General features: G+C 39.2%; 1 protein-coding gene across 1 annotated transcript; it reads right to left on the bottom strand.

The window, feature by feature from the left end:
• Nucleotides 1–3,132: 3,132 nt before the first annotated feature.
• On the bottom strand, nt 3,133–21,296 carry Meioc (meiosis specific with coiled-coil domain). The gene is made up of 8 exons (XM_057773312.1): nt 21,231–21,296; nt 20,816–20,950; nt 15,771–15,928; nt 12,591–12,695; nt 8,623–10,495; nt 7,857–7,991; nt 4,247–4,427; nt 3,133–3,362 (listed from the first exon to the last, which is right to left on the bottom strand). The coding sequence occupies exons 1-8, from the start codon at nt 21,294–21,296 to the stop codon at nt 3,133–3,135; spliced, it is 2,883 nt and encodes a 960-aa protein (XP_057629295.1).
• Nucleotides 21,297–25,362: the final 4,066 nt, after the last annotated feature.

The raw sequence follows: 25,362 nt of genomic DNA, 5'->3' as shown, positions 1-25,362 counted from the left end.
AAAACATGGGCTAGGTCAGTTGAGTGGATAAAGGCATGTGTTACCAATTCTGATATGAGTTCAATCTCCAGGACCCACATCCGGACACAAAGTTGTCCTCTGATCTTACATCCACTGTTGTCATATGTGTGTGCATGTACACACAATTTTTTTTTTAAAGATTTATTTATTATGTATACAACATTCTGCCTCCATGTATGCCCACATGCCAGAAGAGGGCACCAGACCTCATTACAGATGGTTGTGAGCCACCATGTGGTTGCTGGGAATTGAACTCAGGACCTCTGGAAGAGTAGCCAGTGCTCTTAACCACTGAGCCATCTCTCCAGCCCCATGTACACACAAATTGAAAAAGAAAAACTTAATTTCTTTGAATTAGAGAATATCAATATCACCTTTAGCAGTTTCACTGCAGATTTTGTGTGATAATTTTAAATACTTTTAAAGCTGCAATTTAGAAATATGTAAGAACCATCTAGCAGGGTGTAGTGGAACATGCCTGTAATACAAGCTCTGAGGAGGCAGGAACAGCAGGTTCCAGGACAGCTAGGAAACCAGAGGGAAAGAGTCATCTTTACCAGTGGTTCTCACCTTTGTAATGCTGCAACCCTCTAATGCAGTTCCTCATGTTGTGCTGACTGACCCTCGACCATAAAGTATTTTCATTGCTATTTCATAACACTAAATTTGCTACTGTTAAGAAATGTAATTTAGCCAGGCAATGGTGGTGCATGCCTTTAATCACTGCTCTGAGGGAGGTGGAGGCAGGCTTTGAGGTCAACGCCAGCCTGGTCTACAGAGCAAGTTCCAGGGCAGGATCCAAAGCTACAGAGATACCATATCCTGTCTCGAAAAAGAAACAAACAAAAATTGTAATTTAAATACTTTTTGGACAACTGATCTATATTACAGAAAATGCCACTAAAGCAAAATTTCAGAAATCTTGTGACAGTACAGCCCCACTGGCTTTTGTTATTTAGCTGAGGCTGGTCTTTAACTTCTGATTCTCCTACCTGGACCTCCCAACTCTCGCAAGTGCTAAATCTAGCCTTAAAAATTTTGTCACTGATGATAGCTTTGACTATCTGGTCCTCCTGCCCTCACCCCACTAATGCTGGATTACAGGCATGCACCACACGTTCTATATAGTGCCCAGGAGCAACTCAGGATGGTCTCCTGCGTACTCTGTAAGCATCCATCCATTTGAACTTCCTCCCCAGCCCAGGGTTTGGTTTTCCTTAACAGACCAGTATTTCAGAGGTTTTTGTTTTTTTAATTTAGCAAGGCAAAGTAAGTTTCATCTTTGAAAGAGGTCAGGTGGAATCTTACCTGAATCACAATCACCTACCAATATTCTTATGTGTTAAGAATAAAATTTAAACCAGAATGGCTTTTTTTTTTTTTCAAGACAGTTTCTTTGTAGTTTTGGTACCTGTCCTGGAACTAGCTCTTGTAGACCAGGCTGACCTTGAACTCACAGAGGTCACAGAGTGCTTGGATTAAAGGCGTGCGTCATCACCGCCCAGCCAACCAGAATGGCTCTTATCAGCTAAATGAAATTCATGTGATTTTTCAGACAAATAATACATTAGAAATTAACACAAATGTAAAAATGAAACCAAGTATTTTCAACAAAGTAATTTATTTTTTCCTGAGAGACTAAATTCAGTACAATATTTGTTTTCATAACATTCAACATGTGTTATGTCAACCTTAACCACTTTCTATGCAGTGACTGTGGTGGAGTGGTCTAGTTTATTTCACTACCTTCAGTGTAATTCATTTGGTAGTTCTAAGCATATCAGTGATCAAAATGTTTCTCCCTACAGTTACTCCTGCATTCTCAATCAGTTTCTTCCGAACATCATCTAAAGAAAATTTATTTGGTGTGATTACACTCTTTCTTTTTATATATATACCAGGATTTCTAAAGCTAAGAAAAAACACTAACATTTAAAAACATCAGTGTTTCTAGTCAAGGATATTTCAATTAAATTTCATCAGTACATTATATTATAGTTTAACTCATGCTAGAAACTTTAAAACCCAAGATCTTCTGAGTCACATAATATCAACATTTCATATTAATGAATAAGTTATTCGGGTTCTAATACAAAGATATTAAGTGGTGATAAACAGAAAAAGCCAAGCTTTCAAGTGTTCTTTTTAAAAAATACAGAAGCAAACAAATGAACAACTACACAAAATATACACTAACTAATTGGCAAAACTAAACTAGTTAAAGATTAACCTAAAAAATACATTTTAGAACTTCGTGATACCCTCATCAAAGACAGCAAACTAAGGGTATTAAAACAAGAGTCATTATTTTAGTTACTAGGCATCGAGTCTAAAAGATCCAGATAAAGGAATGTTTTATTTTGATTCAATTAAATACTTTGAAATTGGAAATATTTAATAATTGATAGTATAATTAAAATTTAAAGAATATACACTAATGATTTGAACAGGTTTTATATTCAGTAACTTGCATGGTTTTCACACTGGCACTTTTATCACTAATCTAGGAGAATCAGATGCATTTCCCTCCATATACTTAGGTACTAAGATTTCAAATTTATAAATATGGTAGTATTTTAAATATTAAATTTTACATGAATATTGGGTTTATCCTTGTTTTCCTTGTTTCCTAGGTATTATCCAGTTTCATAAGGAAAATACTTTAAATCACAATCAAAACTTGTCTTGGTTACTAAACTGTAGCCATAATTGGGTTACAGTCACTTAGACTCATTATTTGGAATTATACTTACTAAGGCAGAACTAAATGAAACTTATCTCCTAGAAGAATTTCACATTTGCATTTACCTGCACTGAAGAATGGATTTAAGCAATTTTTGGCTGTAAGAGGATAGTTAATTAAATAAACTTGCTATCTTTGACTACTCAGAACTCCTGGAGTAATCAACTCTACCTTTGAGTTCACTTTAAACTGTATCTGATTCATTCTAAGCAGATTTTTTAAATAGAAGTTAGACTTCATTGAAGTATTAACTTTAAATCTGAAAGAAAATTAATGTACTGAAAGTTTGACAAGTTCATTAAAAATTTTAGCACATCTTGATACATTTACTTATCAGCTTTTTAACTCTTCCTTCTGCTGGCATTTCCTTAATGTTTATTTGTTTCACCTCTCTGGTTCATTGGATTGCTACTATTTATGCTTTCATGGACTTTATCTTCACAGTTTACTAGATCTTGGAAGGCCTTTTCCATGTCAGCTTGGCCCGATGTACTTGCTGTTTTTGGCAAGGTCATCTGCAGTGCACACCACAGGGTAGTGCGTGCTTTCCTGGTAGCTACACACATCTCTTTAATTGCTGTAGCGAGAGCAAAAACATCTGTAAAATAAATAAGGTTATTTTTTATTATTCACTTTAATACCCCTTACATCTTAAGTCACTCAGTGCTGTTGCTACTAAATGACCAAACTTTTTTTTTTTTTTTTTACAAAAATAGTGATGGCTAAACTAATGAAGTACTTTGTTTTTTAAAATACTTAAAAGGGGGCTGGAGAGATGGCTCAGAGGTTAAGAGCATTGCCTGCTCTTCCAAAGGTCCTGAGTTCAATTCCCAGCAACCACATGGTGGCTCACAACCATCTGTAATGAGGTCTGGTGCCCTCTTCTGACCTGCAGTCATACACACAGACAGAATATTGTATAATAAATAAATAAATAAATATTTAAAAAAAAATAAAATAAAATACTTAAAAGTATTGTTACTTTCTTTTATCTGTATAGCAATAACTATGCTTTGGTAAAAGAGACTGCATTGTAAGACAGGTATAATTAAGTGTATAAAATTAACAAAAGAGAACAAAGTACTTTGGGAATAAATAATGTGATCATTTGCTAATTTGTTCTTTAAATGAATATTAATTTTAGAAATCCAATCTTTTGGGCTGGGGAGATGGCTCAGTTAACAGCACTGACTGATCCTCCAGAGGTCCTGAGTTCAATTCCCAGCAACCACATGATGGTTCACAACCATCTATAAGAGATCTGGTGCCCTCTTCTGGCATGCAGGCATCCAATCTTTTAATTTCAAGTATGACTTTATTAATATTCAAATTATTACACTGCTTTATCAAAAGAGTTTGCATTAACATTTGTACCTCTGGGGCTAGAGAGATGGCTCAGCAGTTAAGAGCACCGGTTACCCTTCCAGAGCAGTCATACATAAAATAAAGATAAAATTAAAAGAAACTCCAAGTCATTTGTACCTCTGTCATCTTGGCACCTAGGCACTCCTTGTCTTTGTCGATTTGAAGCATTAACAATTTCATCCTTTCTTCGTGACTGTACAATGTGAATTGACTCCAAGTGTCTATCCAGTGCAGTGGAGATATTAGCATGAAGGGGAGAGCTTCGAAGACGTTCCATTTTGCCTAGTAAAGTCACAACCTGAAGGAAACATTTAAACCTTGATAAGGCAAACAAGTCTTTAATGAAAGATAGTAGAGATGAAAGCAACAATAATCGTTCAGTAAATAAACGGATACTTACTCTGTCCTAACACTATGCTAGGGGAAAGAAATTAGCTTGTGTGTGTTAGTTTTAAAAGTGGGAGTTGATTACTGAGAACAAACAATAATGAAAAATAAATATTAAACACAGTCATGTCACTGACTGTGCAAAGATAAGATCTGATATTGTTTTTGGCAAGTCTATAAATAGAGCGTTGTTAGTAAGAACCACCTAAAGGAGAATTTGAGTTAAAGGGACAACTACAGCTGGGCGTGACGACGAGCACCTTAATCCCAGCACCTGGGGGACAGGCAGGCAGATCTCTGTAAATTCAAGGCCAGCCTAGTTTACAAAGCAAGTTCAAGGACAACCAGGGCTACAAGGAGAAACCCTGTCTGGAGCAGGGGAGACACAGACCACACAACAACAAAACACCCCAGAAAACATAAAGATGACACCAGGGAGATGGACTGTTAAAGTGCTTGCCGTACAAGTTCAAAAACCAGAGTTCAGAACCCCTGCACTCATATGTAAATCTTGGCAGCCTGCCTATAATACCAGCACTCCACAGACAGAGACAAGATCCCCTGGGCAAACTGGCTAGCTAGATTAGCCAAACTGGTGAGCTGTGGGTTCAAGTGAGAGACCCTGCTTCAATATATACGGTGGAGAGCGAATAAGGAAGATATTCAATACCAACCTCTGGCCTCTACAGGTCCTTGCACACACATACATATTAACCCCCACATGTGGGCCCACAGATGTAAAATACATACATACATAATACATACATACATACACATACATACATACGTGTACATACATACATATATGCATGTACACATATATATGTAAATACATATATATGCGTGTATATGCATGTAAACCACACTCTCATGCATGTGCAAAACTAAAATGTCACTGGGTATATTAAATTAGTATGGGGAGTATGTTTAATATGCCTAGCATGTTTCAAAATTTAAACAATGTAAATTAAAGAACTTTTTGATTAATAAATGTGTGAATATCAAGTAAGTAGAATAATTATCATTGGGAACTAATTAACAAGTCTGTTCCCAGTCTTAAATATTTTCTTTCTCTTATACACCAGTTAGATCCTTGAAGGGTAAATAGATAAAAGGAAAAAAGTATGCAAAAACTCCAGTGAACTAAAATTTATGTTTCTAAATAGGGAAGGGACAAGAGGGTAATGGAGGTAAGAAAGACACATTTGTTTTAATCATGTGGAATCTGGATTTAAGAAATTACTTAAAGGGAAAAGTGGACAAAGAAGGTAATGGGGCAGGTAATGAGCAATGTACAGTAAAATGTATTATGGAAATGTCATAATTTTAATTTTTTACACTTTTTTTTTAAAGATCTGTTTGTGTGTGTGTGTGTGTATGCATGTACATGGGGTGATGTGCATGTGAATGCAGGTGCCCTTGGAGGTCAGAAAAGGGGACTGGATTCCCTGTTGCTGGAATTGATGGATGTGCTGCCTAATGAGGGTGCTGTGAACTGAACTTGAGTCTTCTGCAAGAGCAACACATGCTCTTAACCACTGAATCACCTCTCCAGCTCCTACACATTTTTCTATGTATGTATGTGGATATACATATGCATGACCCCATTGTGTTAAAATTCAGGTGATAACCTACAGGAGTTGGTTCTCTTCTTCCACCCACCATGTGGCATTAAGCACCTTTACACACTGAGCCATCTTTCATGCTTTTAAAGCACTTTAAAGTGTTGGATTTTAAAACTATTCTTTCCGTTGGGGATTATTTGCCAAGATGGGTTTGAAGTGGGATTCTTTTTTTAAATTTTTTTTTTTATTTTTTCAAGACAGGGTTTGTCTATCCAACAGTCCTAGCTGTCCTGGAACTAGCTCTTGTAGAGATCTGCCTGTCTTTGCCTCCCGAGTGCTGGGATTAAAGGCTTGCACTACCACTACCGAGCTGAAGTAGGATTCTGTCCTGGAACTAGCTCTTGTAGACCAGGCTGGCCTCGAACTCACAGAGATCCGCCTGCCTTTGCCTCCTGAGTGCTGGGATTAAATGAAGTAGGATTCTTTAAATTACTAAAATATTATGTTATAGTGCTGAGGATGAAACTCAAGACTTTACATGTTAGGGATAAGTGTTTGACACTGATGGACAGCTATCTCTAGCCCACTCAAATTACTTATTAAATGATTACAAATTAAAAGACTAAATAGAACTATTCTTACCTTTCCCTAATATTCATCATAGTTATAGAACCAAAGATGAATGTATTTGAGTTGTATTGGGGATTGAGTTGTGTTGGGGAGGTGGCTCAGTCAATGAAGTGCTAGCTGAGCAGGCATGAGAACCTGAGTTCAGAACCCCAGCACTCCTGCTTTTTATTTTTTTAATTTTTTTTAAAGCCAAACACAGTGGTGTGTGCCTGTAATTCCAGTGCTGAGGAAGTGGAGACAAGAGAATACCTAAGTTTTGCTAGTAAACTAATGTAACTTGAATCCTAACTGGTCTTAATAATAAAAACCTCAAGTCAGATATTAGGGGGTGAAAGTTGAAAGATCAGAGAAGCAAAGCAGCCAGCCACTAGCTCTTACCTCTATAAAATCCTCAGACTGAATGGTGCATTCTGTCTCTACAAATTCTCAGACTGAATGCCTTGAGCTCCTGTCTCCTCCTGCCTTATATTCTCTCTGGCCAGCCAAATCCCTTCCTGGCTCCACCTCCCTAGTATTGGGATTGTGACTCCCAAGTACTGGCATAAAGGTATGAGACCTCACCATCTGGCTCTGTTTCTCTTTGAGACTGGATCAATCTAGTATAGCACAGGGTGGTCTTGAACTCAACAGAGATCCATTTACCTCTTCCTCCCGAGTGCCGGGTCTCTATGCCTAACTAGTGGTTTGCTCCACACTCTGACCCTCAGGCAAGCTTTGTTATAGCACAAATAAAATATCACCACAGAACTAGCCTAGATAAATCCGTGAGCTCCAGGTTCAGTGACTCAAAAAATTGAGGTGGAAAGCAATTGAGGAAGACACCCAGTGTTGACCTGTGACCTCAATATCCATACACACACACAAACACACAAGAATTGTTTTCAGCTATATGTAAATGATTTTACTGTGTCTTTTGTTTGTTTTGAGCCCAGGTTGTTCTCAGACTCATTAATATAACTGAGGCTGGCCTTAAACTCTTTGTCCTCCTGCTTCCACCTCCCAAATGCAGAGATTTCATATGTATGCCATCACACCTGGCTGTAAACATGATAATAAAATCCTTCACAACTCTAACATGCTAAATTCCTTTAAATTTTTATCAAGTAATTTAAAAAAGACCATTATTGGATGTTTTTATAGCTTACTCTGGCTTGTTCTCGAAGTTCATCCACAATTAAGCGATCAACTCTAGATGGGTTGGAAGTCAATCTTGGAATTGGAGTATTATTAGTACTGGATACTTTTTTTCCTGGATAATTCTTGGCAAGGGCTAATTCAGTCTGTAAAATAATTTTTAGATACTAGATTTTAAAAAGTGGATAATATCTTTCACAGCTCTAAGAAACAGAACAATTTTCCCTTTAAATAAAATTGTTTTGGTATCAAAACACAACTAATATAAACAACATTCATATGCTAACTTAGAAAATGAAAAACTGAGCTGGGAAGTGGTGGCACACACCTTTAATCCCAGCACCTGACAGGAAGAAGCAGGGAGGATCTCTATGTTTGAGGCCAGCCTGGTCTACAGAGCGAGTTCCAGGACAACCAGAGCTACATAGAGAAACCCTGTCTCAAAAAAATAAAACAACAAAAAAAGATAAATTCAAATATAAACCACAATACCATAATATTTTTCTCATACTTATATACATTTTAATATTCTCCAACAATTTAATACTTTAAAAACGAAAATCTACTTCATAGAAAATTTTAAGAGTTCAGATAACGATTGTTTCAAAACCCTGATCTTTCAATCTTTAAATGACCTAGCTAAGTCCTTACATCAACGATAAAATTTAAATATATCACAGAATTCAGCTTAGAAATAAATACTCTTAGACCACACTGGGGTAAACAAAGACAAGCAGATGGAACGCCCTGTTACTTCTACATGAATAGTTCTGTTACCTTTTTCCTCTCTTTTTCCAATGCTCTCCATTGTTCATAGCACTCTTCTAGACGAATATGAAGTTCACTAGCTGGTCCACTGCGGGTTTTAATTGGTCTTTGAAATCCAAACGTTGGCACAAAACCAGAAAAGGAATTATCACCATACATCATATCATTAAAATAAGGATATAAATGGCTTAAGTCATCATAAGAAAACAAATCATAGGAATCCAACAGTGGAACAACTGAGTGGCCAAATGGGTGGGTAGATCTTAGGGGAAACCCATTTGAACCAAGTTGTTGAAACCCCTGATTATGTCGTAAATCTCCCATCATATAATTATTAGAAAAGCATGAGGCCTGTGTGCGATTCACACGGCTATTTATATTGCTGTCTCCACTTCCTTGTCTGTGGCTATTAAAATGACCCTGTGACTCTAACAGATCTTGATATGCATTTTGTGGTAACCCATCAAAATGCTTTGGGATGTCTTCAGGATCATAATGTCCACTTTGGGGCTTGGCTTGAAAATTATGTTTGTTTACATTTTCTATTATCCCATACTGTGAAGCTGAATAGCTATCACAAAATCCATTTGGCTGCTTTATTTTTTTCTCTGTAACCGATTCAAAGAGATTGTCTTCTCCAGTTTTTGTTAGTCCTTCCATGTGATTCACAGATTGAATTCTTTCTGCACCATTGTAACTAAAATCAAAACTAGAAAGTGCTGAAGGGTTTTCTTGGCAATACTTCTGAAATAAATTGCTATTTGAGGTTAAATTTGTAGATGATAGTTGGGGGAAATCTGAAGAATGGCTAGAACCTTTTGAAGCTGCACTTAAATGACTATTTAATTTCATCAAGTTACCTTGATTTCGATAAGGAATAGGAAGGTTATTTTTTGTTTGAACATTCATCCAAGTTGGTCTGTTTAAGCTGATACCTCCTGAAGATGTTGCTGAATTCGAGAATAAATTCACTGATTTAAAATATTCAGAGTTTAGAGGATCAGGCTTAGCAAACTGTTGTTTTTCAGTGACATTAGCAAAATCATTATTAGCTGGACAAGCTGTGTGAGGCTTTAGTCCATATTCTGATTTTAAGCCAAAATCAGCAGTGAATGCTGCTTCCTTTGCAAACTGTTTTTCTGTCAGATGTGGTGTTGTTTTCGGGAATGCAAAATTCTGTTGATCAGGTATTGTCTCCTCCATTTTTTTCGGATTTGCTGGTTTAACTTGAAATAACTTTGTATAGGCATCTGCTTCCACAGTTGGTGTTTCAGGTGTACCATTGGCTAATTTTTTACCATCTTGAACACTAAAATTTGAACATTTGTTAAGCTTTGTCTTATTAGGATGAGCATATTCTGGGTATCTACAATAATCAGCATTTTCATTATATCTATTGAATTGGGAAAGAAATATCTCTGCCCTTTTATGTTGTAATGGTGTTTCAAGACCTTTAGTACATATTTTCTCTCTTCCATAAGAGTAAGTATCAATTCCTGATTCTTTCATGATATCAGACAGACCTGTTTGTGGTGTAAAACAGTTTTTGATAAATGGATATTCTTGGAAAGTTGCCTTAACTGTATCATTTGTCTGAATATTATAACAATTAGAATGATCACTTCTTGAGAGGTACAACCATTGTTCTTCAAGGTCTAAACCGGTATATCCATGATAAAGTTCATCTATTTTTTGTTGTGGTGTGAGATTATTATTATGCAAGTATTGCTTTTCCACTGCTGACACAGATTCACCACTATAAAAAGCTTGCTGAGAGATAGTTGTATCTATTGGCCTTTTGGTTTCTGTTAAGAGGTCATGGTGATCTACAAATCTGCTTGTGTTCATTGGCCAAACTGACTTTAAATTGGAGGAGCAGGTCCTAGAACAAGTAAACACATTTAATTACAATTTAAGTCTTAGAGATTTTATTTCCTCTGGAAACATCAGGGAAGATTCAAAAAACAAAACAAAACAAAAATCATTTCTCTTACCCGACACCACCAATCTTTCCCAACCTTTTCTTTTCTTTTCTTTTTTAAAGACTTATTTATTATGTATACAGTGTTCTGTCTGCATGAATGCCTGCAGGTCAGAAGAGGGTAACAGATCTCATACAGATAGTTGTGAGCCACCATGTGGTTGCTGGGAATTGAACTCAAGACCTCTGGAAGAGCAGCCAGTGCTCTTAACCACTGAGCCATCTCTCCAGCACCCTCCCAACCTTTTCTTATAAACCATCACTGCTTCCAAACAAGTCAATCATATGGAATGTGGTGCTATCTGCTCTAAGAGTTGTGTGCCAGGGGCTGGAGAGATGGCTTAGAAATTAAGAGCACTGGCAGTTCTTCCCAGTAACCACACGGTGGCTCACAACCATCTATAATGAGATCTCGTGCCATCTTCTGGCTTGCAGGAATAAACACAGACACTGTATGCACAATAAATCTCTAAAAAAAAAGTTGTGTGTGTCAAATAAATGTGAAGTAGTAACAGAATATAGTAGCATAGTACAAGTCATTACTTATGTTTGTGATGCTGGTGTAAACAAGCTTACTGCACTGCCAGTTGTTTAATAGTATAGGACACAGCCATGTGTAATATATAATATTAGGTGATGATAATGACTATGTTACTAGTCTATGCACTTACTGTAGTATATTTAAATTTTTCAGATTTGTTTTTGTTATTTTTAATTACGTTTATGTGTATGTATCTGCATGTGGGTATGTGTGTTGTTTCCTCAGAGGCCAAAGGCATTAAATCCTCTAAAGCTGGAGATACAAAGGTTATGAACCATCTCACATGGGTGCTGAAGAATGAACTTAGATTCGTTGGAAGAACAGCAAGTACCCTTAACCACTGTGGCATCTTTCCAGCCCCTCTATATTTTTATTGTCTTTTATTTTAAAAAAAAATAATTGTAAAAATGATCATTACACAAGCAACAGCCCTATGTATTTTATGGTTACACCGTCTCTCATCTCTCTTTGACTTTTGTTTGTATATTTGTAGACAGTGTCTTGTTATACAGCCAAAGTCAACTTCAAATACTTAAACCCTCTATGTAGCCCAGGACGGCCTTCTACTCTGAATTGTACTGCTTCAGCCCAAACTGCGATTACAGGCATGTGCACCCACTCAGACCACTTCACAGTTACTGTGTCTTTTGGCTATATCAAGAAGCTATACTGAATGGTTGGCCTATACCATTTAGCTTTGGGTAAGGGTTGTTCCAGTGAAATAGTTTAATGATGCATTTCTTGGAACCTGTCACCATCATTAAGCAGTGCATAAGTATATGCATTTTAATTTTAATATCTTCACCACACTTTTCCAAAAGTCATTAACCAAGGTCTGAGGTGGACTTTAGGGTCTTACATGAATTGTTTAAACTAAGCAGATAGTAAGTATTTCCTTTGAATAGATTATTATATAATTCAAGTATGTTTTTAAATTTTTAATGAAAAAAGATGTGTTTTGCTTAAAATATTTTTGAACCTAAGTATTTCAGCTGGTTACACGTGTATGACATATTTTCTTATTTATTAATAGGGCACTTGGGTACTATGGATTCCACACCCATTTAAAACAATTAAAACATTTTAAAACCTCTACTGCATGAATAAAATCTGTATGTATTTCTGCACTGAGTTTTATCCTTCAAGGTCTAAGTTTAAAGCTTCTTGGAACTTATGTTCTGAAGCCAAACTTTAGCTCATGAATTCAAGGGAAATAACTATGAATTATGCAAGAGTATTTTTTCAAATCAACGTTCTTAAGCAAATAAAGTATTAGACTGAATTTCAGTTGTATGGAAAGTTCTTCAGCAAAATCAAGGTTCCTAGGAACAAATACTTTAAAATACCTACTATTCTATGATCCACTGTTAAGTAAAAATAAATGTTAAACAAGAAGGTAACCTAGCATATGTCAATGAAAAGGTCCATTATACACTAGAAAGCTTATATACTAACCCTTCAGCAAAATATGGCTGTGACTTATCCTGTTCTTCCAAAATGTTAGACACAAGTCCATACAAGTCTGTTTCACTGCCATAGTCATTTCTTTCGGTCTGAATCCTAAAAATGAATATCATATATAAACTATCTTATTTATTAAAATCAATTTCTCCTTCCATACATATTCCATTCTTTTTTTATTCATTTTTCTTTCATGGTGCTAAAGATCAAACCAGGACCTCATTCATGCTAGACAAGTATTCTAATCCTGAGCTACATACATTTCCATCCCCTCTTATCATCTTTCCTCTAAGATATTTAGAATGACTCTATACATCATTTCAAACAAGGAAAAGACAAGAACATTTTCTAAGTTTAGTATATTAACTAGTATACATAAATATTTCTCCATTTCAAATCCTATGCCTAGTTTACATGTTTATTTTTCATTTCTCTATAACATATGCTATTAATTTAAAGTGACCAAGACACAAATTTCTGACTTAGCGTGTTAAAAAAAATGCTTTGTACCACCCCTGAAAGCATGTCTAGTTCAATTATACATCATTCTAAACCTGTTCAGTTCTTTTATTTGTTATTTGAAAACTAAATAAAGATGAGCTAGTGGCACACTGCTTCAATGCCAGCACTCTGGGGGTGGAGGCAGGCAGATATCTATGACTTCAAGCCCAGTCTGGTCTACATAGTAATTCCAGGACAGCCAGGATTATGTAGAGACAGGGTCTCAGAAAGAAAACAACAAAAACTGTTGTTTGAGGCCAGCTTAGGTAAACTGCCTGAACCAACAAGAGATAATATATTTTTCTTTCTAACACTTCAGATAGGTGGGATATTTTAGAATTAAAAATATATTTGGCTAACACTAAAATATTTAATTGAGAAAGGTAAACATTAGTAATCATCTAGTTATCTGTTGAATGGATAATCATTTGAAGTATTAAAATTATATTACAAGAGTATGTGACTTACAAACTGAATAAACACTGGTGCCATCAAGTCCAATACTTTTTTTCCACTATACAATATTAATTTATATATACAATGTTAATTTATAAAGATTCAATATGAAATTTTCTTTGTATATAAGATCTAGAAAATTTTTGATTTAATATTTGCCAAACCATTAATATTTATCATTGTGGAAGAAAAGACAGATAAAGACAGATTGGTCAAGATAATGTTTCACTTTTCTTATTTATTTATTTATTTATTTATTTATTTATTTATTTATTTTCTTTCAAGACAGGGTTTCTCTGTGGCTTTGGAGCCTGTCCTTGTTTTCACTTTTCTTAACACAAATTTCTGAGAAGTTTAAATTTTTTCTTTCTCTCTCTCTCTCTTTTTTTTTTTTTTTTTTTTTTTTTTTGACATGTACATCACTGTGGCTCTGGCTTTTCTGGAGCTCACTATGTAGACCAGGCTAGCCTTTAGCCTTGAACTCACAGAAATCTGCCTATCTCTGCCTCCCAAGTGCTGGGATTTAAGGACTGTGCTATAACACCTGGCCCAATTTTTTAATGGTATCTATTATCTATTAACTTCAATTATTTTTGAAGAATTGTGTATTATATAGTCTAATATTTCATTACCTATAGTTTTAATTTTCCAATGTTTTTAATTAGTAGGATTCAACAAATATCTGCTTCCTCCTTAAACTGCAGATGCATAAACCTCCATTAGTAGCTCTCTCATATGTAATTAAAATAAATGTAAAACATCACTCCTAAGCTGATCCTTCTAACAGCTTTCTGTAATGTTATGTATATATGTTTCTATATATTTTTATATTTTTGGTTGTGAGCCTAGTCTTTAATGACTGATACATCTCTCTAGCCCATACATACATACACACTTATATGTGTATATACACACACATACATATATATAAAATCATATATATATATATATATATATATGAATACCAGACTGTCCTTGAACCCAGAGTTCAAGGATTAAAGAATGGCCTCACTCTCTTTTTTAATCTTCACTTGAAAGTCCCTAGTATGATATCATCGTTGTTATCTTAATTACTTGCAAGATTAAAAAGACAAGAATAATATTTACTGTATTAGTTCTATTTTCCCCCAATAAATGAATATTTGGCATGTAGTAAGCTCTTATTGTTTGCAGGATAGAAAACACTTTAAAAGTTTCATATTGCATAAAACAATACTTGTTGTATAAGGAAAATTAGTGAAAATTTAAAATTGGATAAAAATTAGATCTAAATATTTAAAAATTTGTATTCATGTAAGGATTTTATGACTATAAGTGCTTCATCTGCATGTATGCATTCCAGAAGAGAGCATCAGCCCCCATTACAGATGGTTTGAGCTGCCATATGGTTGCTGGGAATTGAACTCAGAACCACTGGAAGAGCAGCCAGTGCAACAACTGAGCCATCTCTCCAGTTCCCTAACCCTAAACATTTTAAGTTTAATTACATTTAGGATTGGCAAGATGGCTCAGTGGGAAAAAGTGCTTACCACAAAGCCTAATGACCTGAGCTCCATCCCTGGGGCCCGCATGGTAGAAGAAGAGAACCGACTCTCAAGCTGTCCTCTGATTTCTATGTGTGTGTGTGCATGCACACATACCATACATGGGTGCACATACACATTTCTTAAATATTAAAAATATTATCTTTAGAAAGAAGAACTTAACCTGTGCTTTGGGGCCTGAGAAGTGGTTCAGTGCTGAAGAACACTTGTTGTTCTTATAGAGGACTCAGGTTCAGTTATCAGCACCCACATGGTGACTCACAAGCAACCATAACTTCAGTTCAGAGGATTCAACACCCCCATCTGTGTGTGCAACAGGTACACACATGGCACATAGACATACATGTAAACAAAACACCTATACACAGAAAATAATCTAAAAATCTTTTTAAAGAAATTTGAGACTATGTATTACCACAATCCCAGCACTCAAAAGGTAAAGGCAGAAGGACCACAAATAAGTAATGAACCACTGTCTAAAAACATTAACTAAAAATTATACACAAATAACTGCCTAGTTTAACCTTTCTTAAAACTTTGATGAAGATAAAATTATATTCCCACTATATTAAAATAGAAAAGAGAGAAATCCAATATACTTTGATCGTTGTGACATCATACTTAAAAAAAAAAAAACCCAACCATTTAGCCTGAGGAAACTATTCCTACTTACCTGTTCTTTACACTGATCTGAGAACTAGAAGGTTGTTTAATATCATCTCCGTAAGTAGACCATGGCGCGTAGAAGAGTGAGGAGTCTATAGAGCTTGCGTACTCTGTTGATGAAGAGAGTGGAGTGCAGGTCTGTCTTAGGTCTACATTGTCTTCATTCTAAAATTTTAAAGAAATTTTTGTACATCAGAGAGATCAAAATTTCATTTATTAGAGAGTATTAGGAAAATAATAAAACATAATAATGCAGGCATTACAACATTCAACTCTAGAACATAATTATCTTAGTTACTCAAGAACTCTGTCAAAAGCTAGAACATAAACTTTTGCTGGCTATTACAGTTGACTGAAACATCTCAACTCCACTACCGCACTGATGCTGAGCAACTACAGACAGTATGTAAACAAATGAACATGTTTGTGTTGCAATAAATTTTTATGTACAAAAAGTTATTGATCAGATATAGAGCTTTTGTTAAACTAAAGATACATCAAGTCTCCATTAATAGCTCCCTTATATTAGAAACAAGGGGATCGGCTTGTCCTTGAAAACCTGCTGACCTCAGTTCTATATCTGGAACCCACAATGGAAGAACAGAACTCCAAAAGTTGTCCTCTGACTTCTATAAGTGTGCCATAGAATGTGTGCACTTATACTCACATGTACACACCATATATAATAATAATTTTAATACAAATGGTATTTTAAGTTAGAAAATAGAAATAGACATCATTCCTTTAGGTTTCTTTCTCTTTGCAACAACCTATTGATAGCTATAATTGCTGTAGATCTAATATTATAAACACAGAAGACTTTGCATAGATAGTAGTATTATTTTAAGCAAATTATACACAAAATTCACTTTCCTAGATAGGGTCTCATGTAGTCCAGACTGGTCTTGAACTCACCAAAAATGGCCTAAAATTTTTGATCTTCCTTCCTTCATCTCTCAAGATCTAGTATTATAGGAGTGCATCACCATGCAGAGCTTTACAAAATTTAGTCAATGGAAAACATACAACTATTTAAAACTCTAATTTTCATATAAATTCCACATACATTATTTTGGTTAGTCAACTTAGGAAATGAATATTATCTCTTTGTTGTTGCTGAGATAGGGTCTTACTCTGTAGCTCAGGCTGGTTTGGAACTCACTTTATAGCCCAAGCTGGCCTTGAACTCACAGCAATCCTCCTGTCTCTGATTCCCAAACACTAGGATTACAGGCACAACCCCACCTGGCTTCTCTGTTTAAAAAAAAAGAAATTAAGTCCAGAAAATAGCTCACCAACTCCTAACCAAGGGCCTTTCCACAACTTTTAAATTTTGAACCTACTCTGTATTTCCAAGAGATATTGTAAAATAAATAATAAAAAGATAAATATGTCTCTGGGAAATTTTAAAGCTATTACTACAATTAGAAGGAAATACAAACAGCTGGGTGAATGGCACTCATCTGCACTCCAGCACTTGTGAGATGGAGGCAGGAGGATTAGTTCAAGGTTAGCCTAAACTATATGATGAGTTCAAGACAAACCTGGTCAGTATCAGACTCTGTCTCAAAAACTGAAGATGACCTTCAGTGTTTGCTCATTCATTCTCACCTTTCCAGCATGAGGACCATAGGTCTGTACCACCATACCCAGTTTATGCAGTTCTAAGGTATCACACTCAGAGCTCTGTGTATGCTAGGCAAGCACTCTACCAACTAAGCTATAGCCCCAGCCCAAGTAAGTACTTTTTGATAAAATCAACTAAAATAATATAGTGGGAAATATATGGACTCTTTTCTGTTAAAATATTTATGAAAGTTTGGTAATATTTAAATATATGGATAAATGTTAACTGCTTATATACTTCATATAAATAATTAAATGGATTAAAGCCAGCATCACTTAACCAGAGTATGGTGGCCATACCTATACTCTCACCTCTGGAGAAGTGGAGAAAGGAAGATCAAAAGTGCACTGTCATATCCAGCTACATGGTGAGTTAAAGGCCAGTCTGAGTTATGAGACAATTTTAAAAGAGAAAAAGAAGGGCTGGAGAGATGGTTCAGAGGGTAAGAGCACTGACTTTTCTTCCAGAAGTCCTGAGTTCAATTCCCAGCAACCACATGGTGGCTCACAACCATCTGTAATAAGATCTGGTGCCTTCTTCTGGCATGTGTATACATAATAAATTGATTTTTTAGAAAAAGAAAGAAAAAAGAAGAGAAAAAAAAGATCCAGGTTCTATATAAGGCATAAATCAAGCTACTGAGCTTCAATTTCTCAACCTGCAAATGGATATATTATAGTAAGTTATAATTCAGATTAAATTATTCCTATGTATTGTTATAACTGAAAGTATATCAATATTGATGACCTGCTTAAAATTTTTCAAATAAAGAGAACTTGGGTTTGGGGATTTAACTCAGTGGTAGAGCATTTGCCTAGCATGTGCAAGGCCCTGGTTTCAGTCCTCAGCTTCGAGGAAAAAAAAAGACAAAATAAAGAGAACTTGCAGCCGGGCGGTGGTGGCGCACGCCTTTAATCCCAGCACTTGGGAGGCAGAGGCAGGCGGATCTCTGTGAGTTCGAGACCAGCCTGGTCTACAGAGCTAGCTCCAGGACAGGCTCCAAAACCACAGAGAAACCCTGTCTCGAAAAACCAAAAAAAAAAAAAAAAAAAAAAAAAAAAAAAAAAAAAAAAAAGAGAGAACTTGCAGGGGCCAAGAGAGATGTCTCAGCAGTTAAGAGTACTTGATGCTCTTGGAGAGGACCCAGTTCAACCCTCAGCATTCAGGGATGTAGTCCTCATCTGACCTCCACAGGCAAGCACGTTGTGCACATACACACATGCAGATGAAAACACTCATGCACATTAAACAGCAACAAAACAAAAAAAAATTTATTCTATGCCTGATTAACAAAACTGTCTTGCCAGGACTTGTGGCGCATGCCTTTAATCCCAGCATTTAGGAGACAGATCTCTGAGTTCAAGGCCAGTCTGGACTACAGAGCCCATTCCAAGGCACCCAAGGTACACAGAGAAACCCTGTCTTGAAAGCCAAAACAAACAAACAAAAAACAAAACAACACATTTCAGTGAGGCAATTAAAGACACACTAAAAAAAATTAAAGGTGCCGGGCGGTGGTGGCGCATGCCTTTAATCCCAGCACTCGGGAGGCAGAGGCAGGCGGATCTCTGGGAGTTCGAGGCCAGCCTGGTCTACAAAAGCTAGTTCCAGGACAGGCTCCAAAACCACAGAGAAACCCTGTCTCGAAAAGCAAAAACAAAACAACAACAAAAAATTAAAGGTATAAAATTTTTAAATTTTAGTTGTTTGAAACTAAAAACTAAAAAAGTGCTACAATAAAAGCTTACTATAAAACAATATTATTTTCTTACTAAATAAGCATGAATTTTCTTATATTACTGATATGTTATATTAAGAACAGGATGGAAATGAGCCAATGAAAAATCTTTTCTTAGGGGATTGGAGAGATGGCTCAACAGTTATGAACACTGGCTGCTAATCCAAGGAACCCAGGTTCAAGTCCATAGATTCCACAGCTCACAACTGTGTATAACTTAAGTTCCAGTGAAGCCAACAGTTTCATAAGACATATATGCAGGCAAAACACATAAAATGTCCTCTAATTTCCACGTGTATGCTATGGTATATTTCTGTCACACACACACACAAAATTTAATTTAAAATATTTGGGTTCTATATAGGACAATATAGATGTAATAAAAAAATTAAAAACAAAACCCTGTTTCCATGTGGAGCTTTTTTAACTTACATGGGCAAAACTTGTAGCTCTGATGTACGGTACATAGCAAGTGCCATGTCCTGGACTTGAGCTCTTATTTAAAACAAAACAAACAAACAAACAAAAAAAAAAGGAAAGGAAAAGAAAGGAGAGGAAAGGAAAGAAATAAAAATCTTTTCTTGGGCTGAAAAGATGACTCAGTAGTAAGAGCACTGGCTGCTCTTCCAATGGCAGCATACATTTCAGGTGATCTGACGCCCTCTTCTGGTCTCCGGAGGTGGTGCGCTGACATACATGCTGGAAAAGCTATCATTCTTAACAAAATTTTCAAAATTAAAAAAAAAAAAACCTCTTATTTCCAAAGCCAGTTGTGTATTATGCAAACTCTATTTAAAATGCTTTCCTCTTAACCAGTTAGATGGCTTTGGGGAGGGGGCTGTAGTATTTGTTGCTATTTCTGAGGACCTGAGTTCAAAGTCCGGGGCCCACATGATGGAAGGCGAGAAGTCTCTGAAAAGTCCTCTGACCTCCACATGTACGCCATGGCACGTTTCCGTCCCCCATTCCCCAAAAATGTAGTTTTAAAAATTTGGGTTCTAGCCGGGCGGTGGTGGCGCACGCCTTTAATCCCAGCACTCGGGAGGCAGAGGCAGGCAGATGTCTGTGAGTTCGAGGCCAGCCTGGTCTATAAGAGCTAGTTCCAGGACAGGAATCAAAAGCTACGGAGAAACCCTGTCTCGAAAAATCAAAAAAAAAAAAAAATTGGGTTCTATATACTGTAATATAAATGTAAGTTTTAAAATATTAAAAGAAAAAAAGTTTCCCCAAGCTTTCTGATTCTGTTCAACTTTTTTCAGTCTATACAGGACTGGAGTAGTAGCTTGGATGTACCAGGTCCTGGGTTTAAACTAGAGCACCAACGGGGGAGGGGGGGGTGTCCAGAGGGAGGAGGGGCAAGGAGGGGGAAGAAAGGGAGGGGGAGAAGGGAAAGGGAGGGGCAGGGAGCGAAAAGAGGGACAGGGAGGAGAGGGAGGCGGTGGCGCGCCTTTAATCCCAGCACTCGGGAGGCAGAGGCAGGCGGATCTCTGGGAGTTCGAGACCAGCCTGGTCTACAAGAGCTAGTTCCAGGACAGGCTCCAAAACCACAGAGAAACCCTGTCTTGAAGAAAAAAAAAAGAAAAAGAAAAGAAAAAATGAAAGGGAAGGGAAGGGAGGGAGGGGCAGGGACCGGCAGGGACTGGCGGGGACGGACAGGGAAGGGCAGGCGTCGGGTCTGGTCATGGACCTGGGGTTTGTAGCAGTCGTAGAAGGACGTGGAGCCCGTCAGCATCATGCTGTTGAACACGTCGGACAGCCGGCTGCTGGTGTCCACGCTGAGGTTCCAGCACCGGTTCGCACCTCCCCGGAACGCCACCTTCGGCTGCTCGGGACAAGGAAACGCGAGGTCACCGCCGCGCAGGTCCTGAGGGGACCCTGGCTCGGGGGTCCCCGGCTCTCCTCGTCCCTCCGCCCCGCTGCGCACCAACTCCCAGAGGCCGCCCCTCGACGGCTCTGACAGGCGCCAGCTGCCGCGGGGCCACAGCGCCTCGACGCCATCGCTAGTCAGGCGTCGCCGAGAGGCCCGCCTCCCCACCCGCCACCGGCCATCTCTCTCCTCAGCGTCGCTCCCGGGGCGCCAGCCTCGAAGCCCCGCCGGTTACCTCAGGTCCCTCCCTCAGGCCTTGGGGGTGACGGGGCCGGCAGGTGTCTCCGGAGCTCACCTCCATGAGGGCCCCCCGGTTCCTCCTGGACGAGCTCCAGCTCCGGAGGGGACGGGGATGAGGGAGGACGTCGAGGTCCGGCTCCCTCGGCCCGCACCCCACCTCGGCGCCGCCTGGAGCCGCTCTGTGGCTGGGGGGCCGAGAGGCTGCGACGGGCGAGGAGCCGTTACATTGCTGTGGGCGGCTCGCGACTAGGCACCGGCCGCCGGCGCCCCGCCCAGCCCACGCCTAGGAGGCCCGGCGCCCCTCATCCCGCACCCCTCATTGGCCCGCCGTCCAGCCAATGGGCGACCGCCTCCGGGGTCTGTTACCCCCCCCCACACACACACACAGGGCGAAGAAGGAGCAGTTAGCGGGCTTCGCTCAGGGCTTGCTCAGGCCGCGTCGGCGATTTTTCCCGCCCAAAGCAAGCTCGTTCGGGATTGGCCGGAGTGGACGCGCACCGGCCCGCTGATTGGCTGAGAGGAGGCGCGAGCCTGCGGGCTTGGGAGCGGTGCTAGGAAGATTAGGGAAATTGCACAGCAACTGGCGAGGACCCTGAAGCCCTCCGCCCCGCACTCTGTGTCAACATCGTCATGTTGTGGCCCGGTCACCCTCCCCTAGTTCCCAGGATTCCCCCGAGCTGCCAGCCCCGTACACTGCTGTGGCCTTTTTCTGAGGGCGAGGAAGCAGGTGGTTGGAAGCAAGCTGCCCGCTGTCCTAGACTCAGGTTTCCTTCACAGCGAACGTATTTTGAGTGTTAATTGTGGATTTGTTTTTTATCGTTTTAATTTTTATATTTTTGTTGTCGCTGTTATTTCAAAGCTATCCCAGGGACCCTAAGAGCGCTTGACACCGGGGTATGATGGTCTCAGAAAATGCAAAATCCGCCTCATGGCAAGCCTCAAAATGTGTGCGCGCAAGCATGAGCGCATCCTGAAATATTAAAGAAGTAAATAAACACAGGCATTTTAGGGTGTTTGCACTTAAAAATCAAAATTTGAGAACTGCCCGGTTAAGCAGACACTCGTTTCTCTCAGGCACTAATGGGAGTCGACCGGCGGGACGACGACAAGTTTGGCGGCCTAAGTAGGCCTGACAGCTCGTTCAGACTCACAACCATCTTGTAACTCACGATGGAGAGGGATAGAGGAAATACAGAACATCAAACTCTGTCCTCTGTCCAGACACAAATTAGGCAAGCGCGCATGCACATACACTTGCACACAACTCACAAACAAACACAAATTAGAAAAAGTGATGGCGCACGCCTTAAATTCCAGCACTTGGGAGACAGAGGCAGGCGGATCTCTGAGTTCAAGGCCAGCCTGAAAAAAAAAAAAAAAGGCAAAGAGAGATAGCTCTGTCAGTACTTGCCTTTAAGTGTAAGATCCTGAGTCCCCAGAACCCATGTCAAAAAAACAGGCATGATAACTCAAATTTGTAATCCCAGCACCGGGGAGGTACATACAGGCAGATCACTGGGCCTAGCCAGTAGCCAGCCTACTTACTTGGTGAATTCCAGTAAAGAAAGGCCCTGTCTCAAAAGACAAGATGGGAGCCAGTGTGATGGCTCGATGGGTAAAAGCACTTGTCACCAAGACTGGTGGCCTGAGTTTGACCCATTATGAAAGGAGAGAATCACCTCTGCTAATTAATCCTCTGGCCTCCACATGTGTTCTGTTATACATATGTGTCCATACAATACATGCACACAATAAATAAGCAAATGATTTTTTTTTTGAGACTTAGTAATTCTGCACAGTCCTAGATGTGCTGGAACCCACGATATAGACCAGGCTGGTCTTGAACTCACAGAGATCTGCCTGCTTCTTCCTCCCCAGTGCTAGGATTTTAGACTTGCACTACCATGCCTGGCTCTGAATTAATTTTTAGTTAATTAAATTTTATTTTATGTGCATTGGTGTTTTGCCTACACATTTGTCTGTGTGAGGGTATTGGGTACCCTAAAAGTGGAATTACAGACAGTTGTGAGTCGGCCTGTAGGTACTGGGAATTGGACCCTGGTTCTCTGGAAGAGTAGTCAGTGTTCTTAACCGCTGATCCTTCTTTCCAGCCCCCCGATTTAATTCTGTAATTTAAAAACTAGTGGACGGGCAAGGACAGTTCTCTGAGTTCAAGGCCAGCCCGGTCTACAAGCGAGTGCAGAGCAAGCGCCAAGACGGCCAGGGCTACACAGAGAAACCCTGTCTCAAAAAACAAAATAAAAGAGTCTTTTAAAAGGTGGATGGCACCTGGGTTTGACACCTGAAGCAGGCATCTGGCCTCCACATGTGTGCTATGTAACAGTTTCCTGGGAGGTTGAAACATTCTCTGCCCAGAAGCTCCTTAAGCCGCAAGGCAGAAGTGGTTAGGGAAGTCCCTGAAACTGACCAGATCTACTAGGCTGCTCCCTGACAAATGAAGCGGTAGAAATAGAGAGCTCTTCTCAGAAGAGCAGCCAAAGCTGCTAAAAGGCAAACCAAGCCAAACCAAACAAACAGACAAAACTAATAAACAAGAAAGAAGCCAGCTGAGCAGCCTGGAAGAGGCTGAGGCCAACTGAGGCTCCTGGAAGGGACTCTCTGCAGCCTGCTGAGCTGCCTGCAGGCTGTGCAGTGTGCTCCAGGTTCCCGGCTTTGTGAGCTGTCACCCATGCTGGGGTGGGCTTTGGTGATACAGCTGTCTTTGAGTTGTTTCTGCTCCTCTAGTAACCTCTCCCCCATTTCCTGTAAGTAAGCCCAATAAAACTCGTTGGTTCACCAGGTTAGACTTTGATCTGTCATGAGTTCCCTATCTGGGGTGAGTAGATGTGTGTTGTGTCTCCTTTATCACGCAACATATGTGCCTGTGTGTACCCCTGCATGCACACTAACATGCACACACATTATATTTAGTGCTGTAAGACACTACTAAAGTGACCCTTTTTTACTTTCTCTCCAGCAATAAACAAGAATAGCAGCTGTGGGCTGGAGAGATGGCTCAGAGGTTAAGAGCACTGGCTGCTCTTCCAGAGGTCCTGAGTTCAATTCCCAGCAACCACATGGTGGCTCACCACCATCTGTAATGAGATCTGGCGCCCTCTTCTGGCGTGCGGGCATACATCGAGGCAGAATGTTGTATACATAATAAATCAATCAATCAATCAATCAATCTTAAAAAAAAAAAAGAATAGCAGCTGTTCTAAATCCTCAGCAAGGCTTGGTATTGTCAAGACTTTGATTTTTGGCCATTCAGTTAGACGTGTGGTGGCATCTCGTTACTGTCCAATGTTCTTTTGCAGGGTTGGGACTCAAACCCAGGGCATCACACATGCTAAGCAAGTACAAAAGAACACTGACCCTTGCTGTGAAACCCAGCAACCCGAGTTTGAGCCCTGGGACCCACATGACAAGGAAAGAACCATCCACACATCTCACCCTCACCCCACACACAATAAATATGTGATAATTTTTTAAACGCAAGTCCTCTTCCACCGAGCTCCACACCCTGCCACCATTCTCCTTTCTTACCTTTTTGCTTAACTCTCCCTGGCTTCTAATTGCATCTCTTTGTATTTCTCTGTTTTAGTGCTCCAACTTCTAGACAAGCGATACTCAACATGCGATCTTTAGACCACCAGCATCAGCACCACATGGGAAATTGGCTAGGATCTCATATATTTGGGCCCCACCACGACTTATTGAATAAAGGCTCCAAAACCACAGAGAAACTCTGTCTCGAAAAAACAAAAAAACAAAAAACAAACAAACAAACAAACAAAAAAAACAGAAATAGAAACCTTAACTAAGACACAGGATTTCTCTGTGCAGTCCTCACTGTCCTGGAACTCACTCTGTAAACCAGGCTGGCCTCGAACTCACGGAGATCCGCCTGCCTCTGCCTCCCGAGTGCTGGGATTAAAGGTGTGCGCCACCACCGCCTGGCCTAAGGTTTCTATTTCTGTGAAGAGACTCCATGATCACGGCAACTCTTCTAACGGAAAACATTTCATTGGAGCTGGCTTACATTTCAAAGGTTCAGTCCATTATCCTCATGGTGGGACATGGAAGCATGCAGGGAGACATGGTGCTGGAAAAGGAGCTCAGAGGTC

This window comes from Chionomys nivalis, chromosome 7 (genome assembly GCF_950005125.1).
Source record: "Chionomys nivalis chromosome 7, mChiNiv1.1, whole genome shotgun sequence".
Classification (NCBI taxonomy): Eukaryota; Metazoa; Chordata; class Mammalia; order Rodentia; family Cricetidae; genus Chionomys; species Chionomys nivalis.
The sequence above is the reverse complement of the archived record's forward strand: the minus strand, read 5'-3'. Positions and strand labels throughout refer to the sequence as shown.